Source organism: Motacilla alba, chromosome 5 (assembly GCF_015832195.1).
Source record: "Motacilla alba alba isolate MOTALB_02 chromosome 5, Motacilla_alba_V1.0_pri, whole genome shotgun sequence".
NCBI lineage: Eukaryota > Metazoa > Chordata > Aves > Passeriformes > Motacillidae > Motacilla > Motacilla alba.
In genome coordinates, this window is record NC_052020.1 from 699,050 (window position 1) to 718,686 (window position 19,637).

General features: G+C 39.4%; 1 protein-coding gene across 4 annotated transcripts in view; it reads right to left on the minus strand.

The window, feature by feature from the left end:
• Positions 1 to 354: 354 nt before the first annotated feature.
• The window catches only part of USP47 (ubiquitin specific peptidase 47), a 52,123-nt gene continuing 32,840 nt past the window's right edge, over positions 355 to 19,637 (minus strand). For 2 of the 4 annotated variants that reach the window (XM_038137207.1, XM_038137206.1), the window contains 17 exons: positions 18,277 to 18,408; positions 17,496 to 17,572; positions 17,128 to 17,183; positions 16,484 to 16,596; positions 15,508 to 15,612; positions 14,280 to 14,487; positions 13,759 to 13,874; positions 12,718 to 12,837; positions 10,057 to 10,840; positions 8,223 to 8,398; positions 7,981 to 8,061; positions 6,849 to 6,964; positions 6,022 to 6,140; positions 4,417 to 4,547; positions 3,024 to 3,071; positions 2,802 to 2,932; positions 1,680 to 1,854 (listed from right to left, as the gene is read on the minus strand). In XM_038137207.1, coding sequence (XP_037993135.1) covers positions 1,680 to 1,854; positions 2,802 to 2,932; positions 3,024 to 3,071; positions 4,417 to 4,547; positions 6,022 to 6,140; positions 6,849 to 6,964; positions 7,981 to 8,061; positions 8,223 to 8,398; positions 10,057 to 10,840; positions 12,718 to 12,837; positions 13,759 to 13,874; positions 14,280 to 14,487; positions 15,508 to 15,612; positions 16,484 to 16,596; positions 17,128 to 17,183; positions 17,496 to 17,572; positions 18,277 to 18,408 — 2,688 coding nt within the window. Of the gene's footprint in view, positions 1,855 to 2,801; positions 2,933 to 3,023; positions 3,072 to 4,416; positions 4,548 to 6,021; positions 6,141 to 6,848; positions 6,965 to 7,980; positions 8,062 to 8,222; positions 8,399 to 10,056; positions 10,841 to 12,717; positions 12,838 to 13,758; positions 13,875 to 14,279; positions 14,488 to 15,507; positions 15,613 to 16,483; positions 16,597 to 17,127; positions 17,184 to 17,495; positions 17,573 to 18,276; positions 18,409 to 19,637 lie in introns of all 4 variants that reach the window. The other 2 variants (XM_038137203.1, XM_038137204.1) reach the window with 2 other exon arrangements.

Below are 19,637 nucleotides of genomic sequence, written 5' to 3' on the forward strand. Positions count from 1 at the left end.
GAGGCAGCACAGGACAGTGCCAAGAGGAATAGTGAGGGAATGCCTCTGTGCAATGCCTGCTTCTCAAGCTGCCAGATTCCTCAGCATTCTTAGGCTGCTGTGGGCCAGCATGCAAGGAAGAACTGAAGGTTCTGTTATTGAACACCCCTTTCCCTCTGGAGCAGAATTTAGCTGCCAGTCATACTTGGAACTTGGAGGTTTCACTGGTGAGAAATTCAGTTCTGGAAAAGGAAACTCACAGTTGAAGAAAGATTTGGCATGAATGTAAAGAGGAGCAGCAGCCAGGCTATAAACCAGTTCCTGTAACACTCTGTACATGGAGGGGGGTGTGCACATACACACAAACACACAGCCTTGCAATTCCAGCATTGCCTTGGGGGAAGTCTGTATTTCCATGAAACAATTCCATAATTTTTAAAATAAAAGACACAGCATTTAATGATTAAAATAACACAACAGAATGAACAAATGTTTTATTGGCATGTTCATTGTTGTAAACAGCATCTGGCATGAAAAAGTTTACCAAAATCTTTTGATTGTTATAAATTAGGTGGTTTTTCCAAAAACTATGGAGAATTGTTCTCTATTGATCTTTATGGACCAAAGCAAAAAATTGCTGTTCCTAGGCTTTGCAATGAAATCATGTTGACTGCATCAGTCTTTGCACCGCAGCCTGAACTACCGAGTTCGTACGTTGAGGTGTTAAGAGGTTGCCCCAATATTTGACTACATATAGCTATGGAATCAACTCTGGGAAAAAATAAACTGACTTTCAGCAGGTGGAGAAGATGCAAACTTGTAATAGGCTTAAAACAAAATGTACAAAAAGTAGCAGAACAGAACAAAAACTTCATTAACAAGGGGAAGTACAACCCTAAAGTACCCAGCATCGTCAAACATAAAATGAATACAAATTTAAATAGGCAACTATACTTCCAAATGTACACAATGAATGTTGATATGTGTAAAGAATAGCATGGTAAATAGCTGAACTGCAGTTCTGGTAAATGGATAGGGCAGATTTTATTTACACATTGAACGCAATACACTAGAGCTGCTCATCGGTAACCTATTAAAAACCACTTCACCTTACAACAGCACTTCTGCAAACAAACAACGCCTGCCAGCAGCTTCCTGCAGACACCTCTCAGACCCCCTGTTTATGGAAGAATATTCTAAAACCTGACACTTGCAGCACTCCCACGCCCGGCCCTTCCCTGCTGCTCTCCTAGAACCAATGTGTTAACGTTTACTCCAGACTCTCTGATGAGGTAATGCGTGTATCAGTGAAACAAACAGAGAAAAGGATTCTTTCATGGCCTTTGCACAGCTTTTATTATTAAGCTATGAGTATCCTGTTGGAGGCTAGTTTCACTAGCTACTATGTGCACACTGTCCTCAACAATTTCCACTCGTTTCCCTCCCCGCCCACTTTTGAGTTCTAATCTTTTATTTGCACATCCCTTTTAGCTTTACAGTACATTTGACTATAGTGCACAACATGATTCCAAGTCCCCCAGTGCCCAGCGGGGCCCTGCCTGCGGCCGGCACCGCCCGGCTGTGCTGGTGTCAGCGCTTTACACCTAATGAATGTCCTGCCGTAATGGCACTACACAGTAGTAGTGAACCTTTTGATTGGAAACAAAAAAAATTCCCCAGGGAAAATGCTATAGCAAGTATCAGTCTTGAGTCAAATCTTTATTTGGTGCTCCATCCAGATAAATTTTTAGTGCTTTTTCTTTACGGGGAGAGTAGGTTACCCGGTGTCCAGTTTTCTGGAGTCTGCTGCTTTCTTTTTTCATCAGTTCATTTCTTTGCTCATCTGTTAATTCCATTAATTCTTCAGTTTTATCCCTAAAATGTAAACATATGTTCAAATTCAGATCAATACAGTAACCACAAGTAGACTTCTGGGGTTTTTTTTCAGCTTGGAGCAACTTAGCAAAACCACAACTGAGCATACTTCTCAGGGATTGCTTTATTCTGCAGGAACAGGCAATGTGTCTAAACCTGCTTTTCCAGCAGAAACATTCAGTGTTCTGCCTGACTACAAACCAGGGCAAGAAACAAGCCCGTACTCCTCCATCTCTCTTACTCCTATTCTTTCTAGACAACCACAGCTCTGCTCTGCTTTTGGTCTCAGTGCCAACAGCTGGAAGCAGTGTGTCAGCCAGTCCTTACCAGATGTTCTCCCAAGTCATTTTCATCAGGACCAGCACATTATTAACCAGCTGTTTTTGCCCAGCTCACGTGCAAATATGTAAATTGCCACAGCAATGTGTCCATGGGGTTGCCCCACCAAGTTTAGGAGAAATGACAATATTCAAGCTCTCAGTCCTCAACTCCTGCCCCCAGATGATCAACATTTCCCACATTACCAGAATTTTTAGCATAACAGGTTTTTTAAAAAGAATCCATACTAATTTCTCAAAGGAATAAACTCAGACAATAAAATCCTTGCTCTCCAAAACCTACAGCAAGACTCTCACTAACTCCACATGGGATATGGTTCTATTTTAAGAAATTAAATCCAGATACACACTCAAGCATAGCAGCTAGCTTTAATTTCAGTGGTTCAGGAGGGAGGATTGAGTAAAAAGATGCAGTTCTTGTTTTCTTAACCTTAATTAATATTCAGGCTTTTAGGAAGCTGAGGAGCACAAATATTTCAGCTGCGTATTTCAAACCTTTTCTTTAGGGTAACAAAGAGTATTTTATGTTCCTGTCCTTTACATCACCCCACAAATGTTAACCACAGGGTTTTTTTTGCATTGTTTGTTATACTGTAATGAAATACATACCTATAAAATATTACTGCACCATCATCACAAATGTACAGGGGCCAGACATTCAATGTAGATACTTTCGGATTCCAGTCCAAGTCTTGATGAATCTCTAGTATGGAAATGTCGCAGGGAAAGGTTCCTCGACCCTGAAAAAAGCAATTACTTAGTGAATACAATAAAACTCATAATTACACATCTGTGCCATTAAAAGGTAAAAAACCATAAAATCTTACTTACCTTTGCAAATTCGATGTTCTCTAAGGGTATTCCACTTATTTCACTTAGCTGTGAAGAGAAATGGTGGATTTAATACTACTCCAAAGCAACATTAAACAGTGTCTACATAAAGTGAACAGTTGCCAAATCTAGAAGTTGAATTATCTGCAAGTCCTCCAGTGTACAAAATTAAAGTGACAAGTACACATTCTTCACTTTTCTGAAGTTACCAGTGTGTGTCACAAGTGACGCTTGCTGTGACAGCATTTCATCACACTTCTCTTAATACTGAAGGGGAGACAAAAAAAGTTCACAGAAACAATTAATTAACAACATTCCAGTTCCAAGATACAAAGAGACCAAGTGCCTCATGTTAAACCCTGTGTCACATGGAAGGTGTTATCCAGTCAATCTGGGAGCAGGCACAGCTGGAAAACATGCATGACTAAGACCCACCTCCACACACCTGCACTTCCTACCAGAACCTTAAGAAATAAAATTGCTCCCTGCACATCAGTTCTTAAGGCAAGAAAACAAGGGCAGCCAACTCTTTCTTCAGACACAAGTGAGGAGGAATTCTTGACTGCATGCAAGAACCTGTAGTCATGACTTCATTTCTACCTGAGGAATGCAAGAAAGCAGCCCATAGCCTAACCTGCATAGAACACAAACCCAGGCTGTGAACCAACACCCTAATTTATGAATTCTCAGGGTCACTGACACCAGCATTTTTACTGCCCTCAACGTCCAAGGTGGCCTCCTAACAACTGGGTATTGCCATGCAGAAAAAAACATTTCTCCAAGTGTGGAACCCTGTGATAGCACTGGATTAACAAAACAGTCTCAACAGGAGACACTCCTGCTCCAGATTTCTGCTGGCGTGACACAGGTCTGCTTACCTGTTAGAGCATCCTGGCCTAAAGTAAAACCAAACCATGCCACAGCCATTCTTCTTTCCCACCAAAACATACTTCAGCCTGCTTGATACAGCAACACCACCCCTCAGCAACAGCTGTCAAATTCAAATATGAGGAGGCTGAAAGGTTTGGTATTTTGAAATAACATGAGCTTGAAAAAACACCATGAGGCAATACCTCAGCTTTTCTTTCATGTGTGTTTTTTGATGATAAGGGACAAAGGTACTATTAAGCTGCTTAAACTTCAAGATGTGACTTCTTTTTCTGCATGTATTCACTCGAATGCTTTCAGACCAGACCATTATGTGAAACTAAGAAGTAAAGTTGATAATTGATGTGGTTTGGTAATAGTATGGGATAGGTTATGAGTTCCTGGGGAACAATAATCACCATGCAACAAGATTTTTGGAGCTATGACATCCATGTGCTTCCCACCAGATAACATCAATAAGGCTCTTGGTCATCACAAGAAACTTGCATCATATTACACATTTTACCTTCTCTTTTAGTTCTTCAACACTGCTGCTTTCTAGTACTACTTCCTGGAAAGAATCTAATTTCATCTCAGAAGGCCTCCATCGTCTCGATAAAACAGCAAGTTGTGACATGGATTTCATCTTTTCTACTCCTAGCAGAGAAAGAGAATTTTTTGTATCAGCATTGCAAAATATCCTATTTTAAAACAGGGTTTGTCCACAGCTTAAAGATACTCTAATATGGAAGACTGCCTTAGAGATACATGCACAAATTAAGTAACCCAGTGTGCTGCAAGCAGTTCACTTGTAAAAAACAGGAAGAAGAAAGGACTATGATTTAGCTGAAGTTTTCTGTTATCAGCTCCTATAAATGAATTTTTCATGGGCAGAATCTCCTTGAAGCCATAGGGCAGTTTTCCATAACACCCAGCTCAGTCATCCATGGCAGATCTATCCACTTAACCAGGGGCTGACTCCAGATCTGGCATCTGCACGAGGCCTTCCTCAGCTATCTGGTATTTATTCATGTGCTTCACCTCCTTTACCAAAATAAGCTTTTTCCTTTTAACTTCTAGATTTCCCTCACCAATTCCACACTTGCTATTGAAATCTTCTTTCCACCCACCACCTTCAAGAGTTTTAGTATCTGCTGCCTCCAGCCTTTTCCAGGTGTCCTTGTTCCCGGTTTCAGAGCTGTCTCTGGCTGATGGAACAATACTGTTTATATTACAATTAGATAAGCAGAAATGATATCCAAGGACTCATTTATTTTTTATTTTTAATTAGTCTATAATTTTATCATCTAGCATGCAGAAGATGTGCTTAGACATTTATGTCTAACATTACATGCTTATTTTGTGTGAAACTGTTGCAGAACACTTGGAAGCCCTGTAATCTACAATCTGTGAGTTAGGTGGGCTGCAGTGTCTAAAGTTGTATCTCCAAGACCTACTTACTAGGAAACAGTACAGGAGTTATCTAAATCTAAGAAAAATTTGGAACTGTAAAGTTTGAACTGCAGCAGGAGCTGATACATATGTCCACAGGAATCCACAGGCTTCCTGAATCTCCCAGGTTCTTTTCAAATTTTGATACTTTCATTGGCATAATTCTGTTAAAACTGAAAATACCAGAATTGAACACAGCTCCCAAAACACTCGACTAACAGCTAAGTGAGATTTCTTAAACCAGGTGTGCTTAGGAAGAAAATTCCTGAGTGACTGGAATTCACATTCTTCATCTGTACATTAACTGCAGTATCTGTTAATCTAGAGGCCAAAGAGCATGGCCTACTTTTTTTACCCTTAAATTACGCTTTTGAATTCAGAATCAAAATTTTAAGTGTATGTGCACGGGAATCCTTAAGAAATGGCATAATTTAAATGATATTTAAGCAGAATTTCAGAAACATTCTGCTCTCTAATATCTGATTCCAAAATTGTTCTGATGAACAGAAGCTTCTGTTCCAAATTCCTTCATGACAGAAATGTTTTCAACCCTGTCTGAAAATTACTAAATGACTGAACTGCTGTGCCAACTTAGATTATACAAATGCATTATGTATCTGCATGCACATACTTCAGCTACCTAGTCATCACCAATACTAATTAAAAAATAAATCATTACCATCAAGTATTTCTAAGAAGACCTCCCAGTTGCTGGAAATATTGATATCTTCTTCATAGATATGATAATCCAGAAACACAGTGCCTGGATTCTTCCAGGTTTTCTTTCGTAGGCGAAACCTATAAATACATCACAAAAAACCCCAGTGAGTTTCTATCTGCTCATGAACACTTTGCACTGGCAGAGATCAAAACTGAGTATTTTCTGACAAAACTGAAATACTACAACTCACTGATTCAAGGCTTGGTGAAGTTGAACAGGAGCAAGTTTAATGTTCAAAGAAAGTCCTGACAGCAGGGCGTCACTGCTGGCTTAGTGCTGAATCATTCATAAACACAAGGGAAACAACTCTGTGTTCCACTTGTTCGATGCAGGAAATACATAGGGGTTTAAAGGAAGAAAACCATTTCCTAATTAGGGATTACCCACTTATGGTAAAGGGCAGACACCCAGATCACTGCTGTATGAACACACGATGATGCTGCACAAGCAGTTTGCTGCAGTGATCTGTGCTGGGCTTGCATGTAGAGAGCAGGTGGCTCTTTTAAGAACTGATTTCCTTAATGTTCCTCTTTCTGAAGGAAATCATCATTAGAGAGATCTAAAGCTGCAGACATGTTGCACACATGCAATTCTATGTAAATATTATTCCCTACAGAATTCATTCTGCCTGAGATAAAAGCCAAGAATTGCTGAATTAGTGTTTGTATTCACAAACTGATTCAAAGACCACAGCAATTTATTTCTGCTTCTTTCATTATTTTTTTTCTCCACAAGAGGAAAGAAATCCCCAAACACATTTTAAAATGATATTTCATCAGGTTTACCTGTCAATTGTCAAGTCTAGGCCACATTGTTCTCGAAGCTGAGGAAGCAGCTCCTCTTTGGACTGTCGAACAGTCATTCCTTTAGCAAAAACTGCATCTAGAAGAAACTTGCATGGCTGTGAACATAAAAAGAGATAAAAGACAGAATTCTTTTGATCAGAAAACTGTACCTCTGTTTATGCTTCATGACTAGTCCCATCCACCTGGCAAAAAGATCAGCAGGTTTCTCGTTAACAAGGCAGGCAATGAATTCACTAATGTGGGGTGTAACTAATTAGTGTAGCAGCAGCCCTTTGGCAGGGCACTCCAACCCTCTGACTGCCTGTGCAGAAACACTGCCTGTGCTGTGCTGCTAACTGCTACCACTACATTCACATTCCACACGATGGCAAAGGAGATTTCCAATTAAATAAGCCACATCATCATAAAAATGCCACTTCCTTGGCTTTCATGATCAGACACAGCTCCATCCATGGAAGTTGCTTTTAAATTTATCTTATTCCCTGCTTTAGCAGTTCAGCTCAGTCTCTTATCCATTATTAATACAAATTCTGCAGTTTTGTCCAAAAAATAAAAGTGCCTACAAAGTCAACTTCTAAAGACTACAATCTATCCAGTCTACAGTCTATATAACCACTTCTGTATTTTCCACATCCCAGAAGATGTAACAAGCTTATGAGCTGCTTTACTGCAAGAGAGGCACTTTTGTTTCAGCCTTGCCTTATGCAGAGGGGACCATTACCCAGATAACCCTCCTGACAAGCACTATCTGCAGCACATGAATGGGATGAATTGGATCAGTTCAGCGTCACTGAAAACCACAGCCACAAGCAAACACAGTTTCTTCCTTGGAGAGAATGCTACATGACTGTCACACATTTAAGGGAAACAAAGAAACAATTCACCTGTCCTCCATTTACACTACAGAAATAAAGACACTTGAGAGATAGTGTAAATCACATTCCAATTTCTTACTTGGAACAGAAATAATTGCAAACTTCCTTTCTAAATCCCTTGCAGAGAAATATGAAGAAAAGGAGTTTCATTTTTTCCCAAGATTTCAAAGCAAAGCCTTGGCCAAGGCACGTATCAGTATTTTGATGAATCAGCCTTGAAACATTCAATGCCTTACCTCAGGCTCATTTACCAAGAGTTGATAGACTTTAACTCTGTATTCACCCTTCTTAAGGGCTCTTCCAAGCCTAATTGTTATCTAGAATGCAAAAGGAATATCTGTTAGAACTGCTATCAAAATCAGAATTGTATTTTGTAACATGCTACCAAGACCAAAATAATTATTTCACCTGTAGCAAATTAACTTTATCTATATTGTACCAATATACTTTCAATGATTCAAAATAACTTCTAAATAACCTTATTGTCATCAGAAAATGACGAAAGGGTCTCATTCAGCCGAACACTCTCAAACTCTTGATTGCTGGCATAGACTCTAAAGACTTTGAAGTGAGAAGACGGAACTCCAACAAAAGGCTCCAAGTGTTGCTTGAAGGCCGACAGTGTAATTCTTTTATCAACATGCACCATCAGCCCTAAGCAAAAATAAAGATAAAAATGGTATGAAACACCTTGCTGCCAAAAGAAAAAGCACTCTCACGTACAATTTCCATATATTCAGAGTTAGCACTTGCAGCAAAACAGTACTGAAAAGCCTGAATTATGGTTAATGGCTTCATTTACATTTTATCTAATGATGTTATCATAACCTTTAAAAGCTTTGCTGTATTTTAAGTGTTTATGGACAGATATTTCTGGGGCACACAGCAATTCCAAACTGCCCTGGCTTGCATTCAGCAAAGCAGTACCTTGTCTGTGCAGAAAGAAAATAAACAGAATTCCATGGAGCACCTCCTAAATCCTCCTACAGCTTTCTCTGCCTCAAGGACAGGGAACTGCTTTGGTGCTGGGACTGGCTGGGCACAGGCCACCCAGCCCCTTCTATATTCCTTCCTGCTTTCAGCATTAAAAAGGTACATTCTGTGCTCTGGAAGGCCACAGGGTATCACAAGACAAGCTCAAATCCAGAATAAGGGACTTTTTCATGGAATAATGTTGTAATTAAGGAAAAACTGTAGTAACATTAAATTCTGGAACATAAAGTTTACCTTTAGAAATTGAGTTTCTTAATACATGCAATTTGTACTACACTACAAACTATATCGTGATTATGTAACTTCACGACACTCTAGAATAAACTATTCAGAATACTGAAGTGAACAAATAAATTATTTGAATTGTACTAAAAATAAATAAAAGCTTTCCCCTCAGGATAATCGTTTATGTGTACTATGTGTACTATGATAACATCAAAATTACTGCAAACAAGTAGTTCCTGAATCCAACTACACCAACCAAAACAAAACAGGGGAAAATGAAAGCAGTTCAGAATCAGCCCTAAAGAAAGACCATTCCAAGCTAAAGGAGTAATTTTATCAAAGCTTTAGTAGATGCAAATCAATTTCTCTGTGAGAAATTCTTCTTTATCTATTATTATTGTAATCAGATTTCTGGACTGACATGAAAGCCTTTGCCTTTGAGAATATTTATCTTACATCCTACTATTCTTTCATTATTATTCAGTTAGTTATAGAGCACATGCAGGTACAGAGGGTAGTTGAAATGATTTATTTTTTATGACAATTGTATACCACTTAGGCTCTTATGCTGAACTTGTTTGGACACTTTTATGTCAGCCATATGCCTCACTGTACCCACTGTATTTCCGTTAGTGAATGAAATTGCCAATATCAAGTATATTTGAATTTTCTTTACAGTCACATTTCTAAGGCTATTCAGGTTTGTTAGTCTAAATGGTAACAGAAATATGCTGTTTTAACCACATTAAATAAGTGCATTCTGAAACAGGTGAATCATCAGCAGCAGATGCAACTATGATCCTTTCACTAGAAGACAACTCAGCTTGCTCTTCAGAATACTATCAATGCACTTAAGTAGAGGTTCATTTTCTTAGAAACAAAAGAGCAAGACACTTTTCAAATATGTAATCACTTTTCACAAGATCAAAACAGATTTTTACTGAACATTACATCCTGTCTGCACTTCCATTAGTTTTAATTTGACATTATAATCAGGTTTTTCAATACTGCCATTAGACTTTTTTAACACAGCACATGAATTAAGTAGTAAAACCCACAGAATTATTTTAAAATGCTTAAAAAAGAATACATACATTTTTGCCCTTCTCCCGAACCCTCCTCTGCAGTGTAGGGCTCTGATTTAAAGTACATATACTGTGCTTCTCCTCTGCTCTTGCCACTTTCATCATATTCACTGTCTGTTCCAGAATCCTCTTCTGCTGTGTCCCAGGTTTCCTTCTTGCCCTGATTGGCTTTTGATCGCCTGCTACTCGTGATGCTGTGAGAATCCAGTCCGTTAGCCAGGGGGAGGGGGGCATTGTCCACGTTGCACAGAGTGTCACTGCTGTGGCTGGAGCTGAGGATGTCACTGTCCACCGAACTCGTACTCCTGTCGTTATTGACATCCGAGTCCGACCGCTCCTCAGACTGCAGGTTCTCTGGATCAGAAATCTGAATTTGGTTGTCAAGTTCTCTGTTTTCTGCAGATGCTGAAGAGTCTATTTCATTTGAAGGTGACTCAATGTTTTCAAAATCACTGGCTTCTGTGCTTTTGCTGCTGTCTCCATTATCTCCCTCCTGCTGCTGCTGTTGCTGCAGGGACAAGCTTTTAAGTTTTTCAGTGCTTTCTTCCAAAATCGCCTCTACGGATTTCATATTACCCACAGGTCCTTTTACCCTTTCACAAGGCTCATCCAGGTTGCCCGCACCGCCACCAGACTTCTGATAAAGCGCCCGTCTGAGCTGAGAGCCAGGAGCTTGCTCTGGCAATGACACGTACAGTCTGATGGTGTTTGCATGGCGATCCAAAAGCTTCCACAGCTGAGAGTCTGTGTATGTCACATGGCGGTCCAAGGACTCCGAGCTTTCAATGAACACCTGAGCAGGAAAGAAGTGTTGTACCACCTAGTGTTATTTTAAATAAATGCAACAACAGCAAACACAGGGTTGAGGACACATTAGAAATAATGCCATCAAGAAACATCACCTTTTATCCAAATGTTAAAATACATGCTTAGAAAAAGACAGGCTACGTCTGTAGTATGATAATGATTTCACTTTTCCTCATTTTCATAACCATGTTAAGACTGGACCAGCTGGATTCATAAATCACCCTTCACCTGGGCACAGCACTGTTACGGCAGCAATGAGACCCACCAATGCAGCAGACTGTGTCTTTACTCTCTAGTACAGTGTCATAAGGAAGTTTTAAATGTATGCTTGTTCAAGCACTATTGCAAATTAAATCTCTCTTCCCTTTGTCGAAGGGCTCCATGTTGTAGCGACACTGATTGCAAAAGGCCTCTAAGTAATTGAATAACAACTCAGTGCCACTGTTCTGCTCTGCTGTGAGCCATCAAAGACTTCCTTAACCTTTCTTCATCAAGATGATTTAACATTGAGCTTCAACATCAGAGACAGAGGACGTGCAAAATGTGCTAGAAGATGGGCTATTTCTACTGCAGTAAAAAGGGGCAATGTATGCATTTAAAATGTTAAAGTTATTTGAGTGCTAAGTTACTCTGCTTCTGAATGCATTATACGATTATTACTGGAAATATTTATTGTCGGAACTCAGAATGTCCCACAGACATTCTCGGACGTTCCAGACCCAGGTCAAAAGCATCTGAGACCCTGGCATGCAGCCAGAAACCCCTGTGGTTTTGAACCTGACCCATGGAACAGTTTACCAACTTTGCAGGAAGAACAAGAAGTCACAAAAGTTTAGATATTGTAGTAGAAGTAGTCACGAAGTAAAGGGTAGGATTTCTGAGTGCTGTACAGGGGGGTTTTAGGCCTTGTACGCAGGGGTCCAAGTTTTGTACAGGGGGGTTAGGAGATCTAAGATGGAGGGACTTGGGTGTGCCCTGTCCTCTTTCTTTCTCCTTCCTAACCTCCATGTCTTTGGTGATGTTGGCACTCACAGATTGGTTTAGAGTAGAAAGTCACCATTCAATATAGATAGTAGGCATTGGAGAAAAAGCATAAACATGTAGTACGTAATATATGATATAAAAGATGGCACCAGCCTCCTGGGAGGAGAGAGTGCCTTTGTCTGAGCTGCTGAACGGGCCACAGCAGTTCAGGGAGAAGAATCTTGTAGATAACCAACAATAAATAACCTTGAGAACAGACAACAGAAGACTACTGAGTCTTTCTTCGAAGGCACGGGTTGGAGGAGGGACTTTTCCATCTTTCGGGGTCATCCCAATCCGGGGGTGAAACCCCACAATTTATCAGAAGTCTTTTTTGAAAAAAATAATGTAAATTGTCCAGGGGGAATCTTCACAGTGAAAACTACTGAATTTAAGATAGAAACACACCAAAAACTTGCTTTTAGTTTTGATATTTGTTTTTTAAGAAGTTTAATAACACTAAGAGCAGGTACAGTTGTTCAGGTGTTTTTACCAAACACATCCAGCAGGCTTCATAGCAATATATCAATCTTTGCTCCCTAAGAACGCTTGACTTTTAACAGTCTTCTTCACAAGGTTGTTAAGCTCAGCATCATCTGAACCAGAGTAACAGCCAGATGTCTGATTCTCAGTCCACTCTCTCCTATGTACACTTGGTTTCATACATAGCCTAGAGTATTCATCAGCAGCACTGTACCAGGCACAGAAATCCCACACACTACAGAGCAAAACACGGGACAGTTATCCATTAGCGATTCCGTACGTACTTCCATGCCTTTTACAACACAACAGGTGAACACAAACACAAGGAATGAACAATTTAAAAACCAGAGCGTGTACCTTGTTGCTTCTAAAAAAGCCCTCGGCTTTCAGTGTTTTGCTGGACACGTTCAGCAGACGCAGGTCATTGTAGCACCGCTCCAGCACCACCCGCATGGTTTCGGCAGGCAGGTGTGTGGCCTGGAACAGGACACGGACAGGGAGGTAACATGTGCCCCACACATCCCTTCAAAACTGAAAAAGGAGCTTCATTCCTGGCATTATTCACTGGGAAAGGAGCAGGTTTGTTCATCAACTTTGAAACTGCAGAAGAGAACGGGGGGAAACCTCCCAAACCTGTTCAGTCCCAGTGCCCTTCCTCTACCCTTTAATATGTAGCAAGCATCAGTTTTTCCAGGTCAGAAGCATAAAATGGCCTGGCTTTGCAGAGAACTGCAAAATCATTTATGACAATGGTCTTATCTTTAACGTATGAACCAACTGAAAATTAAAAATATTCTTGAACAACAGGTTTTGCACAGTGTTCGCTAAATTCTTAAGATGAAACTCAAATTCCTGGAATCGTATTTTATAACAAATATTATGAACTCACACCACCTGCTGAATTATTTTACACAGAAATGTGCAAATGCAATCTCTGTCTTCCAATGGAATGGAAGCAGTAATGTCCCTTGGTTTCAAACCATGTAAAAATCAATTTGTATCTTGGTAACAAGTAATTACTGAGAAGAAAAGGAGAGATTGTATGAAGAACGTGGACAGCTTTGGATGTTAGGTGTCAAATACTGAAGCTGGGGGGAAGTTACACTTAGGTTCAGTTGTGTGGTAACAGTTCATTTGTTGTATCAGCAGCTGGACTCTCAGTGAGCTTGTTGAAGGCACTAACTCTGGATGGAAGCAAGAAGCAGCCTGCTGCTTTCAGCAGGAGCGAGCCGGTGGACAAACTCAGCTGCAGCATCGAACTGAACCCTGCTGGACGGGACTCACAGCATGACCTGCAAAAGGTGCAGCCTCTCATCTGAGGTATGGAAATGATGACACATTTCTCAGTCACAACGAATGAAAACTCTTTAACACAAGTCCATAAGGACTGTAAATTACCTTTGAAATTAGCTGTTTAAACTCTGACACTGTTTGATTCAAATAAGCTCGCACACTTATTGGAGGAGCAACAGATTCAGTCTTCAGGTCGACTACGTGAACCTTTACCATGACCTCTGCAAGGAGGAGAAAAAAGAAAACAAAGTCACATATATACACAGAGAAAATTCGACAGACAGAAAACACGTGTGTGCTTGTCTGATGTAAATTAAGGGGCTGCATTAAATACAAACAGTAAGAACTCGAAAAGCAGTCCAATTTCAGAATTACATTTTCTGATCAAATTTAATGCCAAAAAAGAAAAAACCTTCCAGTTTGACAAACTGTAGTATACCTTAGACCTGCTACAACTAGAAGCCAGTCAGCAGCACAGCACATTATGTAGTTCTGAATATTGACTGTAAAATTTAGGTTTTCTTCTTGCAACCTCATACTGAAGCTGTCTTACAGCTCTGTGCCTGTGCCATCACACAGTATAGACACGGACAGACAAAAAGCACATATGTAATTACGTGTCTTACCACCAGGTTTATAGCACTGGAAAATTTGGTCAGGCCTTCTTGTTTCCAGCAGTAAGTCAAACATGTAGGTTGACTTGACTCCTCCGAGTAACAAACCCATAGGGGTATCCTCCTCTCCTTCGTAGGAGCGCTCCAGGTAGTCATGGAACTCATCGTACTTGACAAGGCGGCAGCAGTTCAAGGGAACAGCCTCTTCTAAATCCATTAACTACAACGTGCACACACAGAACCCCCCAGCATTAGTACCAGCTTAGTTGTGAGCTCAGTTCTTAACCTGCAAGCTAGAAGTACCTCACTGTGCGTACATCCAGGAACCCCTTCAATTCACAACAGTCAATCTGGTTTTAGAAAACACACCACAGATATTTTGCAATATAGATATATGCTATATATGCATATATACATGCAATATATATAAGTGTTTCCAAATTCAAATAGAAGCCTGCATGAAAATGCAGAAACAAGGGAATTTTGAAAAGTATGTACACAGGCACATGAAGACAGGTCCCAGAAGTATTTTCAGAGGAATACATTGCCTATCACTTCTACCAGATGGCATCTTGGGAGGCCTGAAGGAGTCACATCCACTAATTGTGCATCTCAAGGAGATGTTAGCATATCCCAAATATGTAAGTGCCTTGCTGGTGCTCTCCCAGCCAAAAACATACACAGCAAGAACCAAAGAGTACAAGTAGGTGAGCAAGAATTGATGTCTTCACCTCCCACCTGTTTGAGGAAGGCAGAGATCAACAGATGCCTTGGTGTTCACTCCTGTTACTGAATTAGCTACCCAGGAATATTCTCAAGAACTCTGTTATTATGTATCTAATACAAAGTGTTTACTGCAATACCAATAAAAGTGCTCAGAATTCTTTCAATTTGCTGAGGCCATGGTGAACCTAACAGCAGCTCTCACTGTCTGATTTTAAAATAAGGGTATGCCAGACCATACTGCCTTTTACAAGGGCAGGCTTCATCACTCCAATCAGCAATCAGCTGATGGCTACTTAGTCAATAATGGCAAACTAGAACACCTTTAAAAAAACAGAACCAAAAACCCCATCATACAGAACTTCCCAAGAAGCAGCCTCCAAAACCAACCCCCCAAAAAGTCCCCACAGCCAAGCCCTCTCAAACACTCCCACAGTATTACAAATTTAAAATCTGAAGACATAAAGCAGGAAACACTACATCAAACAATTTAACTATCCTGTTACACATGGCATACCTTGTAAGCTATTTCCACAGCTTCCTTCAGTGTTCTGTCCTTATGAACTTCCAATTTGTTCTCCATCATGATTTGCTTTGTAGGATGCATGCAGAATAATTTAATCTATGAAATACAAAAGGAAGAAAAATTATCATGAAGGCATTTTCAAATGTCTTTCCATTTAAGTTGAAAACACCATATTCAAGCAATCTAATATGAAATACACCTTTAGCTCTGCTTTGGCTGTGGGGTGGTTTCCTCTCAGCAGGTTACACAACCGCAGACAGAATATGTCAAAGGCACACGAGGTGTATGTGTGCATCTGAATCTTTCTGCCAGGTAGGGTACAGCTTCTATAACCAGAACACCTCGTAGCCACAGGCAGTGAGCAAATGCTCCAAAGCCAAATGCACATATGAACAATGAATGGGAAATTCCTTTCTCACATAGAGAGTTACGCATTTTACAATGAGAGAACTTCCTCATAAAACAATCACTTGATTCACAGATAGAGCAGCTGACTGCCATGCTTGTAAGGCACTGAGGTCCTATTTTCTTTGTTAATATTGAATCTAGGATTTGAAAAGGTTCTGCTCTTTCTGCTAAGTAACTATTTAGAATTAGTTTAAGGATCACCATTGCACAAAGTCAAGGGTCACAATATGAAAAGATTTAACAGTACAAAACACAATGTGCAGCATTACACATTCTTTGGAAGTAATTTTGCTTAAATAAGTGATAAGTTGTTTTGGTTTTAATACCAATTCAAATCCACATGCAATACATGAATTCAACAAAAATGTCTGGTGCATACCTCTAACAGATGCCTACACTACGTACAGCTTTCCAACAGGTGTGCAATTCATTTAAAAGAATTGTTAGTGCAAACATTTATCACAAAGGAGTCCTTGTACTGCAGTAAAAAACCACTGTTTACTGTAGAAACATTTCCCACTAGCAATGTATTGTTACTCAGCCCAGCAGAAGTTCTAACCTTGCACGTGTTGCGTTCAATTTCACGTTGCCTCTTTTCTTGTTCTTCTAATTCTCTCTCTTTCTGTACCAATTGTTTAATGTGCTCTGGATACTCATGTGCCTCTAGAAACTCTGCCAGTAAAAACAAAGCAAGAGTTTTTTTAAAAAATAAAGTTTTTCCACAGCAGGCATTACATTTCCACCTTTAGGCATTACAGGTATATTTGAGTTATCTTTCTTGCTTTTTCACCCCATTCTTTTCCCACACAAATTTCCCACACCACCATGCCCTGTTCTCTTTTCCATTAACTTAAACTGAAGTCAGCCTCTTATTCCCCTTGCTTATGTCATCAGCAACACAAGAAAGTGATAGCAACAAAAGATTCCAGTACCAATAAAGCTTTTCTGTAGCAGAGAAAGACACTAAAGCTGATGACTGCACTTAATCCGTTTTTACAATAAATGCAAATACTCTTCCAGAAAGTGAATTAGTTGATAATGAAAGTCTCAAGATATCATCTATATTGTGGTAAAATAAATATTGCACTTCCTGCAGGTTAGAGTACTTTATGACTTTGTTTCACAACAACAAACAAAACCACAACATGCAACACTTAAGTTTAAAAAAAACCCAACTTTTGCAAATACAGCTGTTGAACTTACTTGCATTTCTTGTTGGATCTTTCAGTCTGTATATCAGCATGTAAGCATTTGTGGAGCTGAGGGAAGAGCAGAGACAGCTGAATTTATCACTCAGGAGACAATACTGGCTTCAGAAGCTGCTCTGGCTTCTTTATCTTTCAGTAAGGACCTATACCATATCTAAGTAATACACTAACCAAGAAGAATTTTCAGAAATAAATATCATATCATTTTAATGATCAGAAATGGCTGTCAGGGTAGTTCTTACATCTATCTGAAGCATCTGCTAACAATTTTAAGGTAACATGTTAGGCATATACACCTTGGCCATTCATATTATTACACTAAAACACTACCAGAAAAAAAAGTAGCATTACAGCAATACTAACCTAGCAAAAGCACTGGAATAATATCCTCGGCTTCCAGAAGATCCTCCGTATGTTTTCTTAATATCTTCCTGAGTTATCTAACAGAAAATCAATGTAATGATTATTTGAGAAACTTGCACTAATCGAGATGCATTTATTCTCACTAGGAAACATGGCATTACACAACACACTATATTAATAATTCCAATTATAAAAATATTTCTGCTTATTTGCTGACTTCCAAAAACAATTTCAAAGTGATTTGCTTCTCCATTTTACAATGAATGCAAACATACTTTTTTAGTTTTTAAAGTAGGAACTTCTTAGAGAAAAAGATACAAGTTCCCGATTGCAATGGTACCTATGGACGATAGCTGGAACACCTCCATCAGCTGGGCAGGTTTAAGAGCACAGTCTGGACTGTAACAGACCTACAAACACTTCTCTAAGCAAGAAATGCTCTTCACACGTACAGAAGACAAAATTCGAAATACAGCCTGCTGTGTACATGAATGACAGCTTCTTTAGGAGCCTTCCCACCATCACTGCCAAGGAGAAACACTCCTTTCCACACCACACAAAATAGATACATAAAAACTCTTCAAACCCCAAGAAATCAGTTAAGCTAATGAGTGAAACACACATATATGGCAGGACATTAGGATGAGAGGATGAAATCAAGGAAATACTTGAAATACGTATAATGAAACTAGTTTTATGGGCAGCTAAGTGGAAAACCACAAAACAGAAACTTATTGGTCCATTTATGAATAGAAAACATAACTAAAAATACTATTTTTACCTTGCTAACATGCTGATCATTAAAGCTGTACCACTGATCATCACTAAAAGATTTTATACAGGCATAATAATGGCCACCAGCAGCACTTCCAGAATGAACCATGACAGAAAAGAGCTCATACAGCAAAGAACTCTGTGGAGAGAAGAAAAAGGGTGTGAAATGTATCCAGTGAAGAAAAGCTAAGCAAATGGTAATTTTAAAAGGTTTTAAAAGAAGGACACAAACCCAGGTATGTAAATAGTTGGATGCAAAGAGTGGATTTGTGTAATAGAAATTAATTAATGCAACAGGCACTGAACAAAACCAGAGCTCCGCTATGCTAAACTTTACTCAGCAGTTTGTAGCTACAAAGCTTAGGTCTATTTGCTATCACCCCTCTCCAAACTTGATGTTATACACTTTTTTTTTCATACATAAATGGATGGAAATACAGGGCACTAAGCACATGCCTTCAGTGCTGCATATAAATTAAAAAAATAAAACTGAACCATACCGACTCACAAGTGTAACAAGGATATTTTTAGACGACGTAGAAGAAACACTGTATGCTCTCAGCATATCCCACATCCCTTATTAAGATATCCAAACCAAAAAGCTTGGCTTGACAGCCTGTTTGCCTTGAGAACAAGTAGTATGAACTAACTGGCCAATACTTGGATGTCCCACTTGCATTACAGACACATTAAAATATTCTGGTCTTGTTCCAATCAAGCGAATTGATTTTTAGAATAGAATTAATTAATTAGAATTATAGAATAGAATTAATTTTTCCATCATTTCCAACTAAGACTGACAGTATTCAGAACATATACCAAAAAACCCCTCTCAAATGGTTGAAGGTAAACACAAACAGGGTCACATGTGCAGATTAACATGCAAGTCAGCCTTTAAAATGGTTACTTTACAAAAGTACCAGCTGCAGCCAAACAGCTTTCTACCAAGACTGAATGAAAGCTACTGGCCTAATTTCAGATGAGTAGATGAGTTCACTGAATAACCATACATGAAGTACATATTGTAGACATTACCATAAAGTTCCAAATTTTCAATGAGAACTCAACCAAGTTCACCAGGGATCTCTACCAACCCTGACGTCCCACAGCAGGATGGCTGCTATCCTGGACTGACTTGCTCTTTAATTCCTTTATATTAAGATGACTGAAGGAACTGAACATTTAGACCCTGGGTTTCATCTATAAAACTGATCAAAAATTCCCAATCTTCTCCTACTACTCTACAAGATGCTTTTGCAGCTAAATCTGGTAGACCTTTGGCAGCTGGCCACAAGTAAAACCACTGCTCACAAGGCAAAACGGGTCTTCAGTTTAAGGGTCTGCTGGAAAACGAGTTACTGGAAATTT